Genomic DNA, 18,233 nt, shown 5'->3' with positions numbered 1-18,233 from the left:
GGTATCACAGGACAGCTCACTCTCCTCTTTCTCCTGATTCCTGGTGCCAAATGGCCAGAGGAGATTTTAATCATTGCAGAGGAGGCAAACAGGCTTTGCAAGATGATAGTGCAGGCCTTAATCAAGCTCTTCTACATCTGTTTGATTCTGCTAGTGAAGTTTGGGGCCTTGTGATGCCAACAGAGGGATTTCCTACTGCCCAATAAAATATTATACTGGATTCATATGGCATATTCTTCTGCTCCTAATGTTACACCTTTTAGAGATAATATTTTCACTCTTGCTCTAAATGTGATTGAATCATCCCTTTTATTGTTGGGTAAAAGGACAGATACAATCATTCTTCCAATTCCCCAGGACTTACTTGCCTGGATGTTTCCATCCCAGTGTGTTGCTCAGCTTTTCTTGTTAAATTTCCGGGGCAAAATAGATAACCATTTCCCTAAAAATAAAATCCTACTTATTCTAAGATTCACAGATGCTACTTACTAGAAAAACCCATTCCTAATGCCTCAAAGACATGTTTTGGCTATGTTATTTACTCTTACCATTCTCATAAACCTAAAGTGTTTACTAGTTGTTTTGAGGAATCTGTGCAGTTAGGAGCATTATTGGCTATATTTTCAGTGACAGCCAATGACTAATGTTGTTAAGGCTATACTTTTAGCTGTTGTTAAACTGGCTGAGAGTCTTCTGTGTTTCGCCATGACTCAACTTCAAATAATTATTGAACAGACAGGCCCCTTTCTTCATTCAGCACGTATGTTCTCTTTTGGGGCTCCCTGGAGCCATTTCAGAGGGAAACAGGGAGATTGTCTACTGATGGCCTTCCGTGAGAACAAGCCCAGTTACTCCGTTCTAGATTTCACAATTCGGCTCTACCACTCCATAAGCTTTTCCCACAATTATCCATAAATTCCTGTAAGCATTTACTGCATCCCTGTACTACTTGTGTGCCCTTGTTGCTTTCAGGTCTCTTTCAACCAGCTAGAACTAATCCTAGAGGTTTTTGTCCCAACGGTTGTGGCAAATGGTTGTCATCTGTGTTCCAGAGTTTAGTCTTCTTAAGCTAAATAATGACCTGTACACGTCATTATTAACACTTCTTCCTCATTCCTCTTTGTGGTGGCTCGGCCTAAAGAAAATGCCAAGATGGTTGTTGCTGCTTTTAAAACTGCCATGTTGGTTATGGGAGTGCCATATTCAATTAAGATTGACGATGGGCCAGCGTATGCTAGCTCTGCTTTTATAGCCTTTTGCTCTAAATGGAATATAACACACACCTTTGGGATTCCTTACAATCCTCAAGGACAAGCCATAGTGGAAAGAGCCCATGCCTCACTTAAAAAAATAATTAAAAAGGGGGACATCAGAGATACAAGCACAGGATAAATTAACTGAGGCTCCTTTACCATTAATTTTTTAAAATTTTGACAAAATGGTCTATCTCCGCCTATAAACACTGGGGAGTGGGGCTTCCCTGGATCACCCTTTTACCATTAGTCTACTAGTCGGAGCCTATGGATAATACATGGAAGGGTCCTGCCCGTCCCTCTCCTCCCCCTTAACCATGGGATGAGGGTTCCAGAAGGAACAGACAAATGGTTTGGGTTCCTGGTTGAGCCATAAAGCTGTACATCTTCTCCGAGGGAAATGATCGAACGGCTCCAGATGGCTCTGCTGAATCTATTCCTGGGTGAAGGAGAGGATGGCGACCACCAGTCCATGGTTCCAGAAGAGTAGTGCCATACAACTCCAGCGCCAGTATACAGAAGGAATTCATCCTTTCTCTCCTTCATAAGCTCCACCAGAGTGGATGTAATTACCTATCTGATCTGGGACATTTCTCCCAGGATGCGGCCTCCAAACTCACCACTTTATTTTCACCCAATAGCTTGTTTATGCCATGGTAATTGTAGCTTTACTTATTATAGTTTTCCTGATACGGTTTAAAGATTGTATACACCTCCAAAATCAGTGCACCAAAGTTCTCCAACTAGAGATTTTAACCTTGAAATTAAAATGGGGAACCTGTGGGGAATGGTGAGTGAGGTGTCACCTACTCCTACGGCTCCTAGAAAGATCCTGATCCACTTCACACACTGTTGATCCACTAGGGACTCCTAGCACAACGGTGAAATTTCTAAATGGATCTGAGGCTAGGGCGGTGACTCCTTCCCTCTTTATTGAAGCCTCCTAAAGTGACCTAGTTCCCCCTCCCCCCATCTCCATTTCCTTATAGTTGCACCAAACTGACTGATTGTTACTGGTGCTTGAGGCTGGCATGGGGTGGTCTGACTGGCCTTTCAAACATTTAAAGGCTGTTACACTAGATAGTAAAGTTAGACCTGCACCTTGGGTCTGGTCTCCAGAGTCTGATTCCTGGGATTCTGCTTGGGCTCCATTGTCACTCAATCCCCACCCCCACATTCCTGATCCCCACAGTGTGGTATGCAAGATGCTACACATAGACACACACAAACAATCTTGTCTCTAAAGAGCTTACAACGTATTCCCAGGGGAGGAGCAAGTCATGAGTGTTATACCCAGTTCGCGAGCCCCCAAAAGATCTACAGGAATCGACTCCATTGCAAAACACATGAGGGTCTTTTTATTGTAAATTACAAGCTGCAGCTTGGGCCCACAACACCCACTGCTTCGGTGGGAGCTGAGAGTGCTGTGCCCAGGTTAGTTGGGTGATTTAAAGATTCTGGTCCATCCCAGCATGCCCAGGGCAGGGGCAATTCCTGCCTGGCAAGCATCTATTGGTCAAAATGCTACATTTTGAATTGATTGGCTATAGGAAGGTCTCCAGACCATAATGATCTGGTGTCCCTCCCTAGGGGGATGGGCCAGTTTCCTAGCAACTGTTATCTCTAGTGGGTGGGGAAAGAATGCAGTAAGGCGGTCCTTCCCCTCAGGGCATTACTAGACTTCTTTCGGAACCTACTTCAGGTCTTAATAATAGCTGCTAATTTATCTTTTGGTCTCTCAATGAGGAGCAGCAAAAAGCTATCTTGGTTGTTGTCAGAAATGGAGGAAAAGTTGGGGGAGTGCTGAAGAAAGTGGCTTTGTGTAGAGGGTAAGAACAAGACTCTTCCTAAAGGAATCAACTTTCAGGGTCAGGTTGGGACAAGGTGTGCTGATCATTGTGGGTAAAGACCCTTCTCGGCCTGAGCTGTAAATAATCATTTTGTCAAACAATTAACAGTTTGTATGTAAGCACGTCAGTGCAGTGAGAGCATCTTCAAAATTGTATTCTGGGGCTGGGGAGATTGAGAGACCAAAAGATAAAGTAGCCGCGATCGTTAGGAAGTAGAGTAGGCGCGGTATAGTAGTAAATTCCCTGAGGGGAGAGCTACCTCGCTGTTTTCCCCACCCACTAGAGATACAGTTGCTAGGAAACTGGACCCTCCCCCTAGGGAGGGACACCTGGTCATTAATGGTCTGGGAACCTTCCTATAGCCAATCAATTCAAAATGTAGCATCTTGACCAATAGATGCTTGCCAGGCAGGAATTGCCCCTGCCTTGGGCATGCTGGGAGGGACCAGAATCTATAAATCACCCAACTAACCTGGGGCGGCGCGCTCAGCTCCCACCACTTCGGCGGTGGGGCTGTGTAGGCCCAAGTTACAGCTTGTAATTTACAATAAAAAGACCCTCATGTGTTTTGCAACGGAGTCGATTCCTGGAGATCTTTTGGGGGCTCTCGAACTGGGTATAACAAGATGACGCTATGGTTACCTCCCACAAAGGATGAAGTTTGCACCTCCAGCTTCTGCAGTGGGGCAGTGATCCCGGTACTGGGAAGCAGTCAGCCCCACCAATCGGCAAGCTTTAGGATCATTAGGATTCTATCTCAAAAACGAAGGCAGGATAGTATGTACTAGAGAAAGGCAGCTGCTGAAGAACTCCTCTGGTCAGTGCATGCATATGTATGGGCACACAAGCCCATAAACACACAGTTACACATAAAAAAAGGCCCAAAGGTCTCAGATAAGGTTGGAAAAGTTAAGTTGTATAAAAGAGACTAGCTGCATGGGGCTAGCACACACCTTTAACCCCAGCACTCAGGAGGCAGAGGCAGGCAGATTTCTGTGAGTTTGAGGCCAGCCTGGTCTCCAGAGCAAGTTCGAGGACAGCCAGGGCTACACAGAGAAAAACCCTGTCTTGGAGAGAGAGTATTAAAACTTGTCAACGTTCCCCCCGCCCACACACACACACACAGGATATGTATGTCCATTTCCAGACAATTAAAACAAGATGTGTTTTGTTAGCATGTAAGTCGTATATGATTTTGGTATGTTCACCTCCCATTATTTTAAGATGGTTCATATCTTAAAATAATGATTACTTTGCATCAGCTCTTTTTCCCTTTCTTTGCTCAGTCCTGATTCTTGCACTGTGCTCACTGAATTCACTTTTCCCCCTTATATTCTAATATGGTAATTTTTTTCACCAACGTCTTTGGAGTAGTGTTCTGGTTTGGCTCTTCAATGCCCGGCAAAAGCCTATGTGTTGGAGGTTTGGCCCTTCGCTAATGAGCTCTGCAGTGTGGTAGAAACTTTAGAAGTGGAAGTTAGGTCATTGGAATTCTTGAAGAGGGATGGGGCCCTCCTCCACGCACTTCAGCCACTATAACTTTCCACCATGATAGTTTGTCTTGCCGTCAAAGGGACAGAGATAAGACGCATGGACTGCAACCTTTGAACTATGAGCCTAAATAAATCTCTGAAGTTGTTTGTTTAAGTCAGAAATTTTGTCATAGTATCAGACAGCTTGACTAGCACATGCAGTAAACTTTGTGAGTTCTGCTTGTCTGAAAATGTACTTCATACTCAATCTTTATTTGTAATGATGCTGGAGATTGAACCCAGGGCCCCATAACTGCAAAGCAGGCAGTTTATTACTGACACTTTATTACCCATGCTCAAATGATAGTTTACATAATTCCCAGGTAGTTTTTCTCAGCATCTTCAAAATAGTACTCTACTTCTGGAATATACATACTCTTGCAGATGAACATCTGAATTTTTATTCCTAGCAGCAATCTGTCCTCTCTCTAGTTGCTTTTTTTCCCCAATTAACATTTTCTATTTATTTTGGTGTCAGTGGCTTTATAACAAAGCAAGGAAATGAAAACTTCAAAGCTTTCTCATAAAAACACTAACTCCAAAAGAATATACTGATGAATACAAATGAACTTAAAATTTTCTTCAACTTTTTAATTTCTTTGTTTGTTTCTGTGTTTGAGTTGGGATTCTCTGTGTAGTCCCAGCTGTCCTAGAACTCACTATGTTGTCCAGGCTGGCCTCAAACCCAGATATCCACCTGCCTCTGCCTCTCAACTGCTGAATTAAAGGTATGCACCACCACAGCCCTCTTTGACGTTTTAAACGAAAATAATGGACTTGGAAATATTTGGAACAAATTTAAAAATGGACACAATTTTCTGAACCTGAGCTTCAAAAGACAGCATCAAGATAACGAAAAGCTAATTCCCAGAATAAGTAAAAATATTCAGAGCTCTATCTGATAAGGCCATATACTCAGAGTATGTAGGGCTCTTTTAACTTGGTAAGAATGCCCAATTAGAATATATGAAAGATTAGTGCAGCCTGTTCTCAACAACAACAAACGCTGGGCAGCCAAGAAGACTTTTTAAAATGTTCAACATTTTTATCACTAGGGAAATGCAGATTAAATTATAGTGAGATGTCACCACTGAAAAATGTTGACATCAGCCAGTGTTGATGAGAACATGACACAGCTATAACTCTCAGATACTGGAGAGACTGAAATGATCACTACGGAAAACACCCAGGCATTTCTTGTATTGTTTGAGACACAGTTTCCTTATCTCACTCAGACTGGCCTGGGTCCTCCTGTCTCAGCATTACAAGTGCTGAGGCTGCAAGCCATGTATTACCACGCCTGGCTTTGGCATTTCTTATAAAACCAAGGGTACACTTAACATACGACATTATTCCATTCCTTGATATGATCCTCTCCTAGACAGTTCTTCAGGCTGAAGATCTCAGGCTCTCAACGGCTATTTTGGCCAGAAACCTCCCTCATAGTCCCCATCATAGAGAAACTCACATCGTGCAGTGGGCTACCCACAGATGGCTGAGAGAACCAAACTGAACCCTTTAAAACTCAAAACTGAAAAGCACGGCCCTCGCTGTTGTCATAGGGTTTTCACTAAGGCTAGGCTGTCTTCATGAGTGTGAAGACAGGAGGTGGACTCAAGCTCCGCCAATGAGGAGGAACTTGTGTTCTTGTTCTTCACTTTTTGCCACTTCCAAAACATAGACTGTATCCTCATGGCACAGGATGGCTGCTTGAAAAGACGGAGCACAAAATGGCTCCATCTTTTACCCGAAAAACAAAACTAAAAAAACTCAACCAGGCTTGGTGGCACAAGCATCCCAGCACTTGGGAGGCAGAGTAGGTATCTCTTGTGAGTTCGAGATCAGACTGGTCTACATAGTGAGTTCCAGGACAGCACCTTGTCGCAACAAAGTAAACAAAATTTATTCTGGTCAGTCGCTTCCTTCTTGTTGGAGAAAACAAAAACTAATCAAATCTCAATCTCTTCCCCCGTCCCCCGAGGCATTTTAGTTAAATAACAAAGCTTTCTAATTATTCCCCGAAATCCTGGGTGCATTTAACATACATCCTTGTATCCCAATCTTTGGCTTCAGTCAAGACTCACGTCAAAAACCTTACAATCACTGCACAGGGTAAGACGGATGAAAGCAGGGTAAATGATGCAACTTCCCATTTAATGTAAACCGCGAGGAAGGCCTCTAAGGCTGCGGAGAGAGCCGCGGGAGCCGTTCGGGACTAGAAGGGGGTCTTTTTTTCTGCACTCGGCTAACACGAACTGCAGCAGAGGCGCGGAAGGAACGATTCTCCCTTGCCGCGGTTTCCGCGGGGAATCGTAAGTGAGGCCCCTTGGCTGACGCATTTCCGACGCGTCGGGACAGAGGAAACCGCTCTGGCTTCCGGGAATACAGAGTCGTGAAAATGGTGGTCACCAGGTCCGGACTGACTGGGACTCCGCTCCAAAAAAGCCCCAAGTCGAAGGTGAGCGATCCCAGGTTCCTCGGATCTCCTCGCCGCTAGGCAGAGCGGCTCGCCGGGGTCGAGGAGAGCGAGGAGGCTCGGCGGGGCGGAGGAGAGTGAGGTGGACCCGAGCCTTGCGCACTTGGCACTGCGTCGGGCCCGCCCGGAACCTGATTGGGCCCCTGGGTCTTTTAGGGCACTAACGAGAGTTTAGGTAGCTTGCCCTGAGCAGATGAGGCCTTTTAAACTTACTGCTAAGACAATACCGGGGAAGGTTAATTTCAGCCACCGCACCCGAGGCTAATTTGAGGGATAGGAAGGAGCGTTAACAACTACACGTGGGGAGGCTGACTGTGGCCCAGCACCAACTCTTGTGGCATATGCAGGGCGGCTGTAGAGTCTCTCGGAGCCTGATTGTCTCCTGCTGTTATGCTCTTTATATTGTAAGGGATATAGAACAATCCTTTCCTGTATGTAAAAACCCAGGCAAGCAGCGGATTCTTTTATATACTCTCCAAAGATTATGTATACTGTGTTCTGCCTCCATGTACACCTGAAGGCCAGAAGAGGGCACCAGATCTCTTTATAGATGGTTGTGAGCCACTATGTATTTGCTAGGAATTGAATCCAGGACCTTTAGAAGAGCATTCTTTGCTCTTAACCTCTGAGCCATCTCTACACCGCCCCGCCCCCATACACTCTTAAACATACCTGCACAATTAGTACTTAACTCCCGAGACCCCTGGGCTTCTATGAATGATTTAATTTTTTTTCCTTTTCTTTCTTTTTTTTTTAAGCTTTATTTATATAACATTCTGTCTATGTGTGTACCTGTGCACCAGAAAAGAGCACCAGATCTCACTATAGATGGTTATGAGCCACCATGTGGTTGCTGGGAACTGAACTCAGGATCTTTGGAAGAACAGCTAGTGTTCTTATCTTAACCTCTGAGCCACCTCTCCAGCCCCCCTTTTTTTTCTCTCTCTTTCTTTAAGTGGAGAAAATTGTCTTTTCGCTTCTGCTTTCTGAAGTCTAGGATGAAGCAAGTAAAGAAAGAATTATTTTATTATGAATTTGGCTTTGTTTAGTACCTTCTTAACTTTTGCTCCTGGAGATCATGCCGTGTTTGGTTGCTTTTGTCCCAGCCCTATCCAAACTATGTTGTGTTTGTTTTTGGTTCGCAGGGTTCTGTTTCTAAAGGAATTGGGACACATTTAAAAAGCAAGAAAGAATCAGGATCCAATGGCAGCACCACTGAATCACAGACTGATGAGAAACGAAGTTCAGTCCTCTCTAGAAAGACAAAAAGCAGAACTACAGGCCCAGCAGAGATCACTGAACTGGCTACTGAGGGAGAAGCCTCTGAGGCGGAGTCTCATACTTCAGGGATTTCTTATGTGTCTGAGGTCCAGGAGCCCATTATAAGAATAACTAGGAAAAGACGGGTTGTAATTGCACCCACCCCAAAGTCCATTGTTAAGAAAAGGCAGAAAGTAACTCCTCAACATGAATCTCTTGATGGAGAAGTTGTTTCTGAAGCAGAATCTCATGCTTCAGGGGTTTCTATGGTTATATCTTCCACAGAGCGTGGAAGAAATAGGGTTAAATCTCAGAGATGTTTAAGCCAAGAGTCGCATGCAGAAGCTCTATCTGATGTTGAATCATCATGCTCAGGCATTTCATCACCTGGGATTGCATCTAGAAGAACAGCCAGGAATACGCAGAAAAAATTACAGGCCCAAGATGAGAAGAAGGATACTAAGATTACACCAGAAAATAAAAAGCAAAAGCAAATTGTGGATACATACATGGATTCAGAGGAATCAGATACTGAACAGATCTCTCAGTTAGCAGCAAGACCAGTTTCTCAGATAAATATGCCAAATATTTCTAATAATGAAACTTATAATGACTATGATTCCATCCGTAGAAATTCAAGGAAAAAACTAACAACGCAAAACCATCAAAATTCACATATACAAGAGGAAAAACAAGCTGATGATGTGTCTCTTACAGAAATCAGAAAGGAGAATTGTAAGAGTCTGGATGAAGAGGACACCAAAATAATAGAGGAAAAAGAAATTAATAAGAAAGACTTCAAGTTGAGTCTTTCTGAAGTTGAAGACAGCAGCCTTCAACAGTCAGTTTCTCAGAATCATTCATGCACCCTAAATAATTACAAAGCTGAATCACAGCCTTCAAGTCGACAATATGGGCCTAAAGTGAAATCATTAAAGGTCAAGTCTGCATTTGTGAAAATAGAACGATGGAATGAAGAGAGAGGGGGCAGCGTGGAAACGAATGGCTTGGCACAATTCAATAATCATGGTGATAGTAATGCTGAACCCACAAGTGTAGGTGTCAGTGAAGACCAGAACAACCAAAATGTAGTTCTTGAATGTGATACCAGCGTATGCAAGCCTGATGTCAACATGTCCCAGGATATAGATAGTCCTGTTTTATTATTTCTTAGCAGTGATGAAAGTGAACAGTCTGGGTACGGTGAGAATGAAAAGGATATTTTGTGTCCTGTTGAAAGCAGCCAAAAGGAGTCATCAAGTGAGGACTTGCAAGAGGCAGCATGTGATAGTGCGCTGTTTGTAATTGACAGAACTCCTGGATTGAGTTCTGATAAGACTTTTTACCTAGAAGACAAGGCTCCAAGTGAAGTTGCTAGTGAAAAAGAAGAGGAGGAGGAAGACAGAAACAGTGAAGACGAATCATCAGACGGTGATGAAAACAAAGATGAGTCTAGTGATGAGGAAGACTTACTAAATAACACGAAGTCTAAACTGTAAGTACTGCCTTTAAAGGTAAATAGGAGAGGTCTTGCTGAGGATTAAACCTTAGCCTTAGCATAACAAACCTGCCCTTTACCACTGAGTTATACCTCAACCCCAAAGTAATTTTTATTAGCATATATTATACATGGCAATGTTTCATTATGTTTTCGTATGTGTATATAATGTATTTTGAGGTTTAATTACCCCTCATACTCCTCATCAACACTGATGCCTCTTTTCCCACCTAGTCCTCTTTCTGCTTTCATGTCTTTGGGGGATTTAGGTGATCCAGGGAGTTTAATTGCTTACAGGACTGTGGATTAGGGGTTATTTACAGACTCGTGAGAAGCTTACTAGCGCTATACCATTGAAGAAAATCTGTCTCCTTCCCCCAGTAATCATTAACTTCCTGTAGGTCCTCAGGGAGAGGTGGGGCCTCATGAACTTCTGGACCCTCCATTACAAAATGCTGTGAGTTTCACATCATCACTCTAGTCCCTCTCATCTCCCAGCCCCCAGTGTGAAATTCACAAGGAATCTATAAAAAGTTAAAAATGCTGACTCATCTAGTCTTGTGCAGGTAATCAACACCGGCTGTGAGTTCTGGGTGCAACTACCATGTCATACACAGAAGACAGTTCCTTCTTATCACTGTTTCCTGTCCCCTTCCTCCCACTTTTACATTGTCTGACTCCTCTTTTGCAAGAGGTGAGATAAATGTCCCATTTAGAAATGACCATTTTGAGAAAATTCTCAGCACTTTGACCAGTTTGGGTGTTAGTAGTAACTGCTGCCCACTGGGGGGGGGGGTGTCTCACCTTACCTGAGCATAAAACCTACATATTTACAGGTTATTTTTAAAGGGTTCAGAGTGTCCAGCAGAAAAAGTAGTAGGTTCTCCACTAGGGCCTATGATCAACCACAGGCTTTTGTTGAGCTTTCCACTACCAGGTACGAATTTCAGTAAGTGGGCCTCAAATCCAAATAGAAAGTGGTTCGTTACCCCAATAAAAGTGCACCGACAGGCAGGTGTAGCTTCTCTGACAAGTCACTAGTATAACATGTAGGGTCTATAGCTGATTAAGACCATTGATGACTTTTCTTCCCAAGCAGCCTGCATAATACCTTCCAGCACTCGAAAAGTTAGCCAACAGGAAAGATGCTTCCAACTCAGTTCCAGCTTCATTTCTATATCCTGCAACCCAGAGTCTGTGATGCCTTCAGCAGTAGGGTTTTAACATCTAGTTCTTGGTAGGCAACCAAGAGTCGTGGTAATAGCCTTTGTTGTTTTGAAGGGTCTCAAGGATCCTCCTTGACCAACAGCTTATATGGAGATGAATCTATCCCTGTTCTGGGTTCAGCTTTATTCATCATTTACAACAGTCAGTTTTTGATATGTATGTCAAGTGGTTGATTTGCCCTAAAAGTACAAACAATAGTATATTAGTATACACATTGGAATGTGTATGAGTTCCACCTGGCATTTTCCTTGTATTTATTTGTGAAACCTTTGGCAGTTGTATTTTTCTCACCAGTGATAGCTGAAAGTATTCCTTTGGTAATCTGTTAGAAATCATCTGTGGGAGCTGGGGAGATGGCTTAAAGGTAAAAAGCTTGCCATCCAAGTATGAAGACTGGATTCAAATCCCAGCACTCACATAAAATGGGCCAGCATGATGGCCTGCCTGTAATGTCAGTGCTCCAGAGGTAAAAATGAGATGGGCAAGCAAACCAGCCAGCCAGACTAGCTGGGTCTGTGAGCTCTGGGTTCAAGTGAGAGACCTGCCTCAGTGTATGAGGTAGAGAGAGATCAGGGAAGGAGACCCAAGGTCACGTATGTGGATGCACAGTCACACATACATGCAAACACATAAATGTACAAAAGGTTAGTAAGAACAATCAAAACAGGAACTTTTTTTTTCATGTTAATTGTAGAAAGATCTAGAAATACAGAAAAATATGAGAGAAAAATCACCTGCAATACCATTCATTTTCTGTTGAAAGCACTAATGTTTGAGACTTCTTTAGTAGTCTTCCTGTTTTAAACTTGCTATTCCTAGTTTAGGCCCTGGTTAGCATTAGCCACTAGAAATGTAGGCAGCCATATAAGACTGTCTTAATAGGTACACTGCTGTGGTTGTGCCCACCAAACCATGTCTCAAAAAGCAAACAAAAAAGATGCCCTGTCTCTGAGGTTGTTTGTTGTTATTGTTAAGAGAACAATTGCAGGATGTAGGTGTCTCCGCCCTGGGAGTCCTAAGGATTGAGAGCCAGGTGAGTGTAGAGATACAGTGTGTCTTTCTGAACTGTGTCCTCTCCAGTGTGTGAAGTTGAACTGAATTGCTTTCTTCCTGTTTTAATGAAATCTGATCTTGGGACTCTGGATGTCTTCTCTGGTGGTGTTTAATTATTTATCCTAGACTTTCTTCTGAATGAACATAAGAGCTAAACGTGTTCATTCAGTGTTTCAGGAACTACATTGTAAACATAAGATGCTCGGGATAGTGTGTGTTTAAACATGCAAACTTGTTTCCATTTTGTCTTAATTCATCTTTAAATCTTTTCTTTCAGTCTGAAGTTGACAAGTAGCAGCATAGACCCTGGACTAAGTATCAAGCAGTTGGGTGGTTTGTATATTAATTTCAATGTAGACAAACTGCAGCAGCCTCACAAGAAAACGCTAACACAGATTAAGGAGAAAAAGGAAAACGAGGTAAGCTACATGAATTGCCACATCCTCTTTGGAAAATGACTACTCTTCCTACGGCAAAACTGCATTGGTCTGTTGTACTCTTTTTCCATTTTATTACAATAGTTACTCTGGATGGAGTTTTATTTGTAAGAGATAACACTTGAAATAAATTCTAGATCAGCATTATTTCTTTTTTATGCACCACTTAATGAATCCCAGAGGTCCTATTTTCTAGCTATATATATATATTTTTTAAACAAGGCATGTTTTTATTCTTTAAGATTTCTTTATGTATATGAGCGCTGTATTTGCACATATGCCTACATGACAGAAGAAGGCATCAGATCCCATTATAGATGTTTGTGAAACACTATGTGGTTACTGGAAATTGAACTCAGAACCTCTGGAAGAACAGCCAGTGTTCTTAACCTCTGAGCCGTCTCTCCAGCTCAGGAGCTTGCCTTCCAGAGGTCAAGAGCAAGCCATGAGGTTTGGCAACAAGTACCTTTAAAGGGCAAAAATCATCATGAATAGATTAGTGGATTTGCCTATACAAAATTTTAAAGCCTAACTTTAAATGGGGAATAAAGATAAATTTATTATTTTGTATTTTTATAGCTTCTGCAGAAAGCTGTCATTACACCTGATTTTGAAAAAAACTATTGTGTCCCACCATATAGTGAATCAAAGCGTCAACTTCAGAAACAGCGCCGGGTGAGTATAGATTGCTTACATTTGTTTCCATTTTTTATTTTCAGGTTTTAGAATCCAGTGATTGTGCAATTACACTGTATTTGTGTATTGATCTCTTTATTATACTAAGGGCCATAAAATGTGGTTCCGTCAGCATGTTTAGTGTGGTTTTTCATGTCTTTGCAGCCAGGTGGCACATGTAAATACACTTTTTAGTTTTGTGTGTGCTTGGGGATAAATACTAGGGTCTCATGCATGTTGTAAGCATGTGCCCTTATCACCGAATTATGCCTCCAGCCCACAAATACAGCTTTTGAAAATAGACCTTAAATGCTTGATGCCAGCATAAAGATTCACCATCCAAACTATTTGGCTTTTAAATACATTACTGTAGGCAGTGAGCTTTTTGCATAGGGTTAATGCAGCCAACTTAGAACTTGAATCCACTTAGTCTGGCAAAGAATAGCTGTTTTCTTTTGCTTTAGACATAATATAAAGTTCTGGACTTGTTGAGAGTTAAGTAGTGTCAAAGACCCTTATGTAACTGAATTAAAAAATAATGCTTATTTACCAACTCCTAAAATGTTTTTATACATTACCTCTTTCTCTGTAAGTCATTGCCAGGGAGCCTTCCTTTATAAAACTGATGCTATGCCAAAGAAATGTTTTGGGTTTTTGGTTTTAAGGATCCTGGAGGTAAATGCTTTCTGTAAAGTTGGGTTTAGGGTTGTTTGTTGTTTGTTTAGTTGGTTGGTTAGGTTTGTTTTTTTTTTTTTTTTTTTTTTGTTTTTTTTTTTTGAGACAGGGTTTGTCTGTGCAGCCTTGGCTGTCCTGAACTTTGTAGACCAGGCTGGCTTCAAACTCAGTGATCTGCCTGCTGCTGCCTCCCTGAGTGCTGAGATTAAAGGTATGCGCCACCATGCCTAGCCCAGGTTTTTGTTGGTTTTTTGTTTGTTTATATCCTGGCTTTGCTAGATACCAGGTGACCACCTTGAACTTCTGATCCTCTGACCACTAATTACCAAATTCTGCCATTATAGGTGTACATTACCATGCCTAGTTCATGCAGTACTGAAAATCTAACCCTAGGGCTTCATTTATGGTGGGCAAGAACTTTCCCAATGGAGTTACATTTCCAGCCCCTTGTAAATTCTCCCTTCCCAGAGTCTGAATGGGTAGTCCATGTTGGCATCCTGAATTCATAATCATCTAAACCCCAGTCTGCCCCACAATCACAGGTATAACACAGCCACACCCAAGTAATTCACACAATTTTCTGTTTTATAATTTTGGGGTGGTTACCTTTATAGCATAGTAGGCAATGTGTCTAATTTAGGGGAAATTAGTTTCTATACTCTTATAAAAAGATAAGTTAGAGTGTTTACTTTGGGCTCAGTGGTCAAGAACACTTGCTCTTACAAAGGACTAAAGTTTGGTTCCCAGCGTCCACATCAGGCATCTCTTTAACTGCCTATAACTCCAGCTCAGGAAATCCTGCACTCTTTTCACCTTCACAGGCATCTGCACACATATGCATACACACATACATATAAGCAAAACAAATCTTTTGCTTTTTTTAATGTTTATTTTTAACTTGTATTTCAGAAAGAGCGACAAAAAACAGCCGGTAATGGTTGGTTTGGCATGAAAGCTCCAGAACTGACAGATGAACTGAAAAATGATCTCAAAGCATTAAAGATGAGAGCAAGCATGGACCCAAAAAGGTTTTACAAGAAAAATGACAGAGATGGTTTCCCCAAGTACTTCCAGGTATGTTACAAAGAGAATAGTTGTTATGTTCTATGGAGAGTAGCATAGCAATGTTGTGTTTACTATTAGAATAAGAAAAAGTTTACACATGCATACCAAACCTGAGGTCACTGACTGCTTAGGCTTTATTATATTTAGAACACAACTCAGACAGCCACCATTTTGTAATGGCTCCTCAATACAGAGAGGCAAGGTTAAAAATGGTAGCTAGGATTAAGGTTAGCTGTACCAAATTTTGTTCTGACTGTATGGAGAGTACTAACCTAAGAGTAAAAGTTTACACAGTTTGTACAGAAAAGGGAAATTATTTGTTGCATTTCTTTTCTTTTTTTCAAGGTATGGGGTCATCCCTGGACAGGTGGTGAAAGATATTCAAAAGTTGCTTTTTGGTGTCTCCCTGATAAGCTGAGCATTCAAGTTGATCATGTTTCCACTCTTCTCAACCCTTTTCTTCTCATTTGGCTTATAAGCTTCCAATTTTCTTTCCCTCTGACTTCATTGTATCTAGTTTTGTATTCTATAATTTATTTAAATTCTTTTTCATGTTACACTTCTAAGAAGCTAAGTAATTCTTGGTGGTCTTTGGGGTAGTCTATTACTTCCTTTGGACCTTCATAATCTGTACCTAACCTAGTTTGCTAACTCGATATTGACTGCTCTTAAATTTTCCCACTCTCAGCTACCGAGCCTTCTCAGCCTATGTAGTCTTATCTGTTCTTTGACTGTACTCCCTTATTTGCTTGGTAAACCTTTACCTATGTAGAGCCAAGGTAAAGGTCATCTTTGTCATTCTTAACTCCTTTAGTAAGCCTAGTCACTAGGTCTTCAGAGCCTTGTTTAGTTTTTGTTCCATGTGTCATTTGTACTGTAATGTGTTTTAGTTTCTGTCTGCCTCTTCATAAGATTGTGACCCCCTCACCGGCCCGAACTAGATGTTCTTCTTAGTCCTTGTTTTCTCTGTCACCTAAGCACAGTGCCTGACACATAGTGATCATCCTATAAACTGCAGTCAATTACATAACAAATGTAGAACTTTTATCAAACAGGTTCTAGGCTGCAGTGTTTATGATAACCTCTAAAATCAAATACACGTGTAGAATTTATATGTACACCATTGAATTAGAAAGCAGAATTTATTTTGTATTGTGTATTCATCCATGGATTTTACTGTTTAGCACTGCAGTATATAAAATTTGGACTTACTGTTTACTCTGGGTAAATGTCATCAGTAGCACCAGTATACTGCCTAATAGGTGGTTTGTTTTTGCTTTTAAAAATGGGCTAATTTTAATACATGTATAATGTAAGATTGGGCTTTCTGTTCCATTCTACAAAAAACCTTTAGATCTGAAATATGGAGCACCTTGACATCTAGGTACTGCTTGACTTATTTCTATTAACTTCTCTTAGGTTGGAACCATCGTTGATAATCCAGCTGACTTCTACCATTCACGAATTCCCAAGAAACAGAGGAAAAAGACTATTGTGGAAGAACTTCTGGCTGATTCTGAGTTCAGGAGGTAATTTACATATTATTTTTATAATATGTGTGCTTTTCTTTAAATACACATGCTTGTAGAGTGACTATGTTTTTATGAGAACAATAACAAAAACAAGTTAGTGTTTGGCATAAAAAAAGTTAGAGCCTCATATCTGTTTCTGCCAAACCACAAGTCATGTAGCCTTTAAACTGCACTTGTACCCTACTGAGAACGAGGGTGGAAGGGGGTGCCTTGGTGTTCTTGTGAAAATATATTTTATCAAACCTCTTATCACTGAGCAGACTTTTAAAATCATTTTTGTTTTGTTTCTTGAGACAGGTCTCTTACTATGTAGCTCTGGCTGTCCTGGAACTCAAATTTCCTGCCTCTGCCTCCCATGTATACACTATTAATATTACTGTTTTCAATAAGTAACTGTTTTGCTTTGTCCTTTTTATATTTTTACCTCATATCTATACTTAGATCGACATTACCTGGTAAATGAATGATATTGGTTTTTAACTTAACAAACTCTGGTTGAGTTTAGTGTAGATCTGCAACTCCAATGATTAGGAAGCTGAGTAAAGAAGTTGTCAGTGAGGTCAATGTAGGATACATCAGAGTTCAAGGCATAGCAAGACACCGTCTGAAAACCTAAGTAAAGCAAGTTGTAGACTGAGGACAGAGACCAGGCTGCTGCCTTGTCCACTACTGTCCTCAGCCTCCTGATGCTTGCTGGCGATGTGGCTTATACAAGATGATTCTATGCAAAGCATTGTGAGATTGAACCTCCTCCTTAAAAGTTGTATTAACTGCGAATACCTGATACACTAATACATTGTGCTTTAGAGTAAAGGCTTTTTTCTTCCTTTCAGATTTAATCGAAGGAAGTATTCAGAAATCATGGCTGAAAAATTAGCAAATTCAGCAGGAAAGAAGTTCCGGAAAAAGAAGAAATTTCGAAATTAGATCCCACAAAGCAAATCATAGCATTTTATAGATACCCTTCATTTGCTGAAGAGCATCACATAATTTATATAAATATGTATAAATATTTAGTGATTTCTGTTGGAAATAAAGCTGACTGACAAAATCAACCATATGACCCTTGGAATAAAAATAGGTGTAATATCTGGTTTTAGACTGTTAAAGGGAAAATAAATATCAACTATTTTAGTATGTTTTCACTATTTGGTTATTTAAAGAAAATACAATTAGTTAAATAGTACAAAATCTGCTTAAAGAACTTTTTGAAATGATAAAAAATGTGTAAATGTTATTTTAAAAAAACTGCATGGGGGTGGAGAGTGTGCTGAACGTAGGCTTGTGCTTACTTGATTTTCCAGCGTAGAAGCTACAGAGTGTGGGGGTGGGTACGCTAACAGGGTTCCTGAAGCAAACCGTTGAGACACACGCAGAAACAGCTAAGCAAGCTCATCCTGGAACTAAGCTGAGACCATCCCTGGAAAATGTAGGATAAAAGAAGATGCAAGAGGCCTGGAGCTTTTTCCTGGCAAATGAAACAAGAATGAATCATTCCATTCAGTTCTAAGCAAACAGGATTAAACAGTAGGATTTTCTCTTGGCCAGTAGGTCAAATAACCCAATTTACCTCCTATTGCTCAGGCAGGCACCCAAGCTTCCTGGTACCTAAGCAGTGTTGTCAAGGCTTCTTAGCTGTAGCTCCTTTATGTTAACAATTGGAACCCTTATTTCAGTAGCTAGAAAAATCTTAAATTTTA

The 18,233-nt window shown here is 41.2% G+C and overlaps 1 protein-coding gene across 1 annotated transcript; it reads left to right on the top strand.

Annotated features, from left to right (window-relative positions):
• The first annotated feature begins 6,949 nt into the window (after nt 1-6,949).
• Nucleotides 6,950-17,670, top strand: Dnttip2 (deoxynucleotidyltransferase terminal interacting protein 2). The gene is made up of 7 exons (XM_021645012.2): nt 6,950-7,093; nt 8,257-9,866; nt 12,427-12,568; nt 13,166-13,261; nt 14,846-15,010; nt 16,421-16,530; nt 17,367-17,670. Exons 1-7 carry the CDS (start codon nt 7,034-7,036, stop codon nt 17,458-17,460), a joined length of 2,277 nt encoding a protein of 758 aa, XP_021500687.1. The 5' UTR covers nt 6,950-7,033; the 3' UTR covers nt 17,461-17,670.
• Nucleotides 17,671-18,233: the final 563 nt, after the last annotated feature.

The sequence above is a fragment of the Meriones unguiculatus genome, chromosome 10 (assembly GCF_030254825.1).
Source record: "Meriones unguiculatus strain TT.TT164.6M chromosome 10, Bangor_MerUng_6.1, whole genome shotgun sequence".
NCBI lineage: Eukaryota > Metazoa > Chordata > Mammalia > Rodentia > Muridae > Meriones > Meriones unguiculatus.
The sequence above is the reverse complement of the archived record's forward strand: the minus strand, read 5'-3'. Positions and strand labels throughout refer to the sequence as shown.

Coding starts and splice junctions, on each gene's coding strand:
- Dnttip2 (XM_021645012.2), top strand. CDS start 7,034: ATGGTGGTCACCAGGTCCGGACTGACTGGGACTCCGCTCCAAAAAAGC. Junction 12,569..13,165: donor AGGAGAAAAAGGAAAACGAG/GTAAGCTACATG, acceptor GTATTTTTATAG/CTTCTGCAGAAAGCTGTCAT. Junction 15,011..16,420: donor GTTTCCCCAAGTACTTCCAG/GTATGTTACAAA, acceptor AACTTCTCTTAG/GTTGGAACCATCGTTGATAA.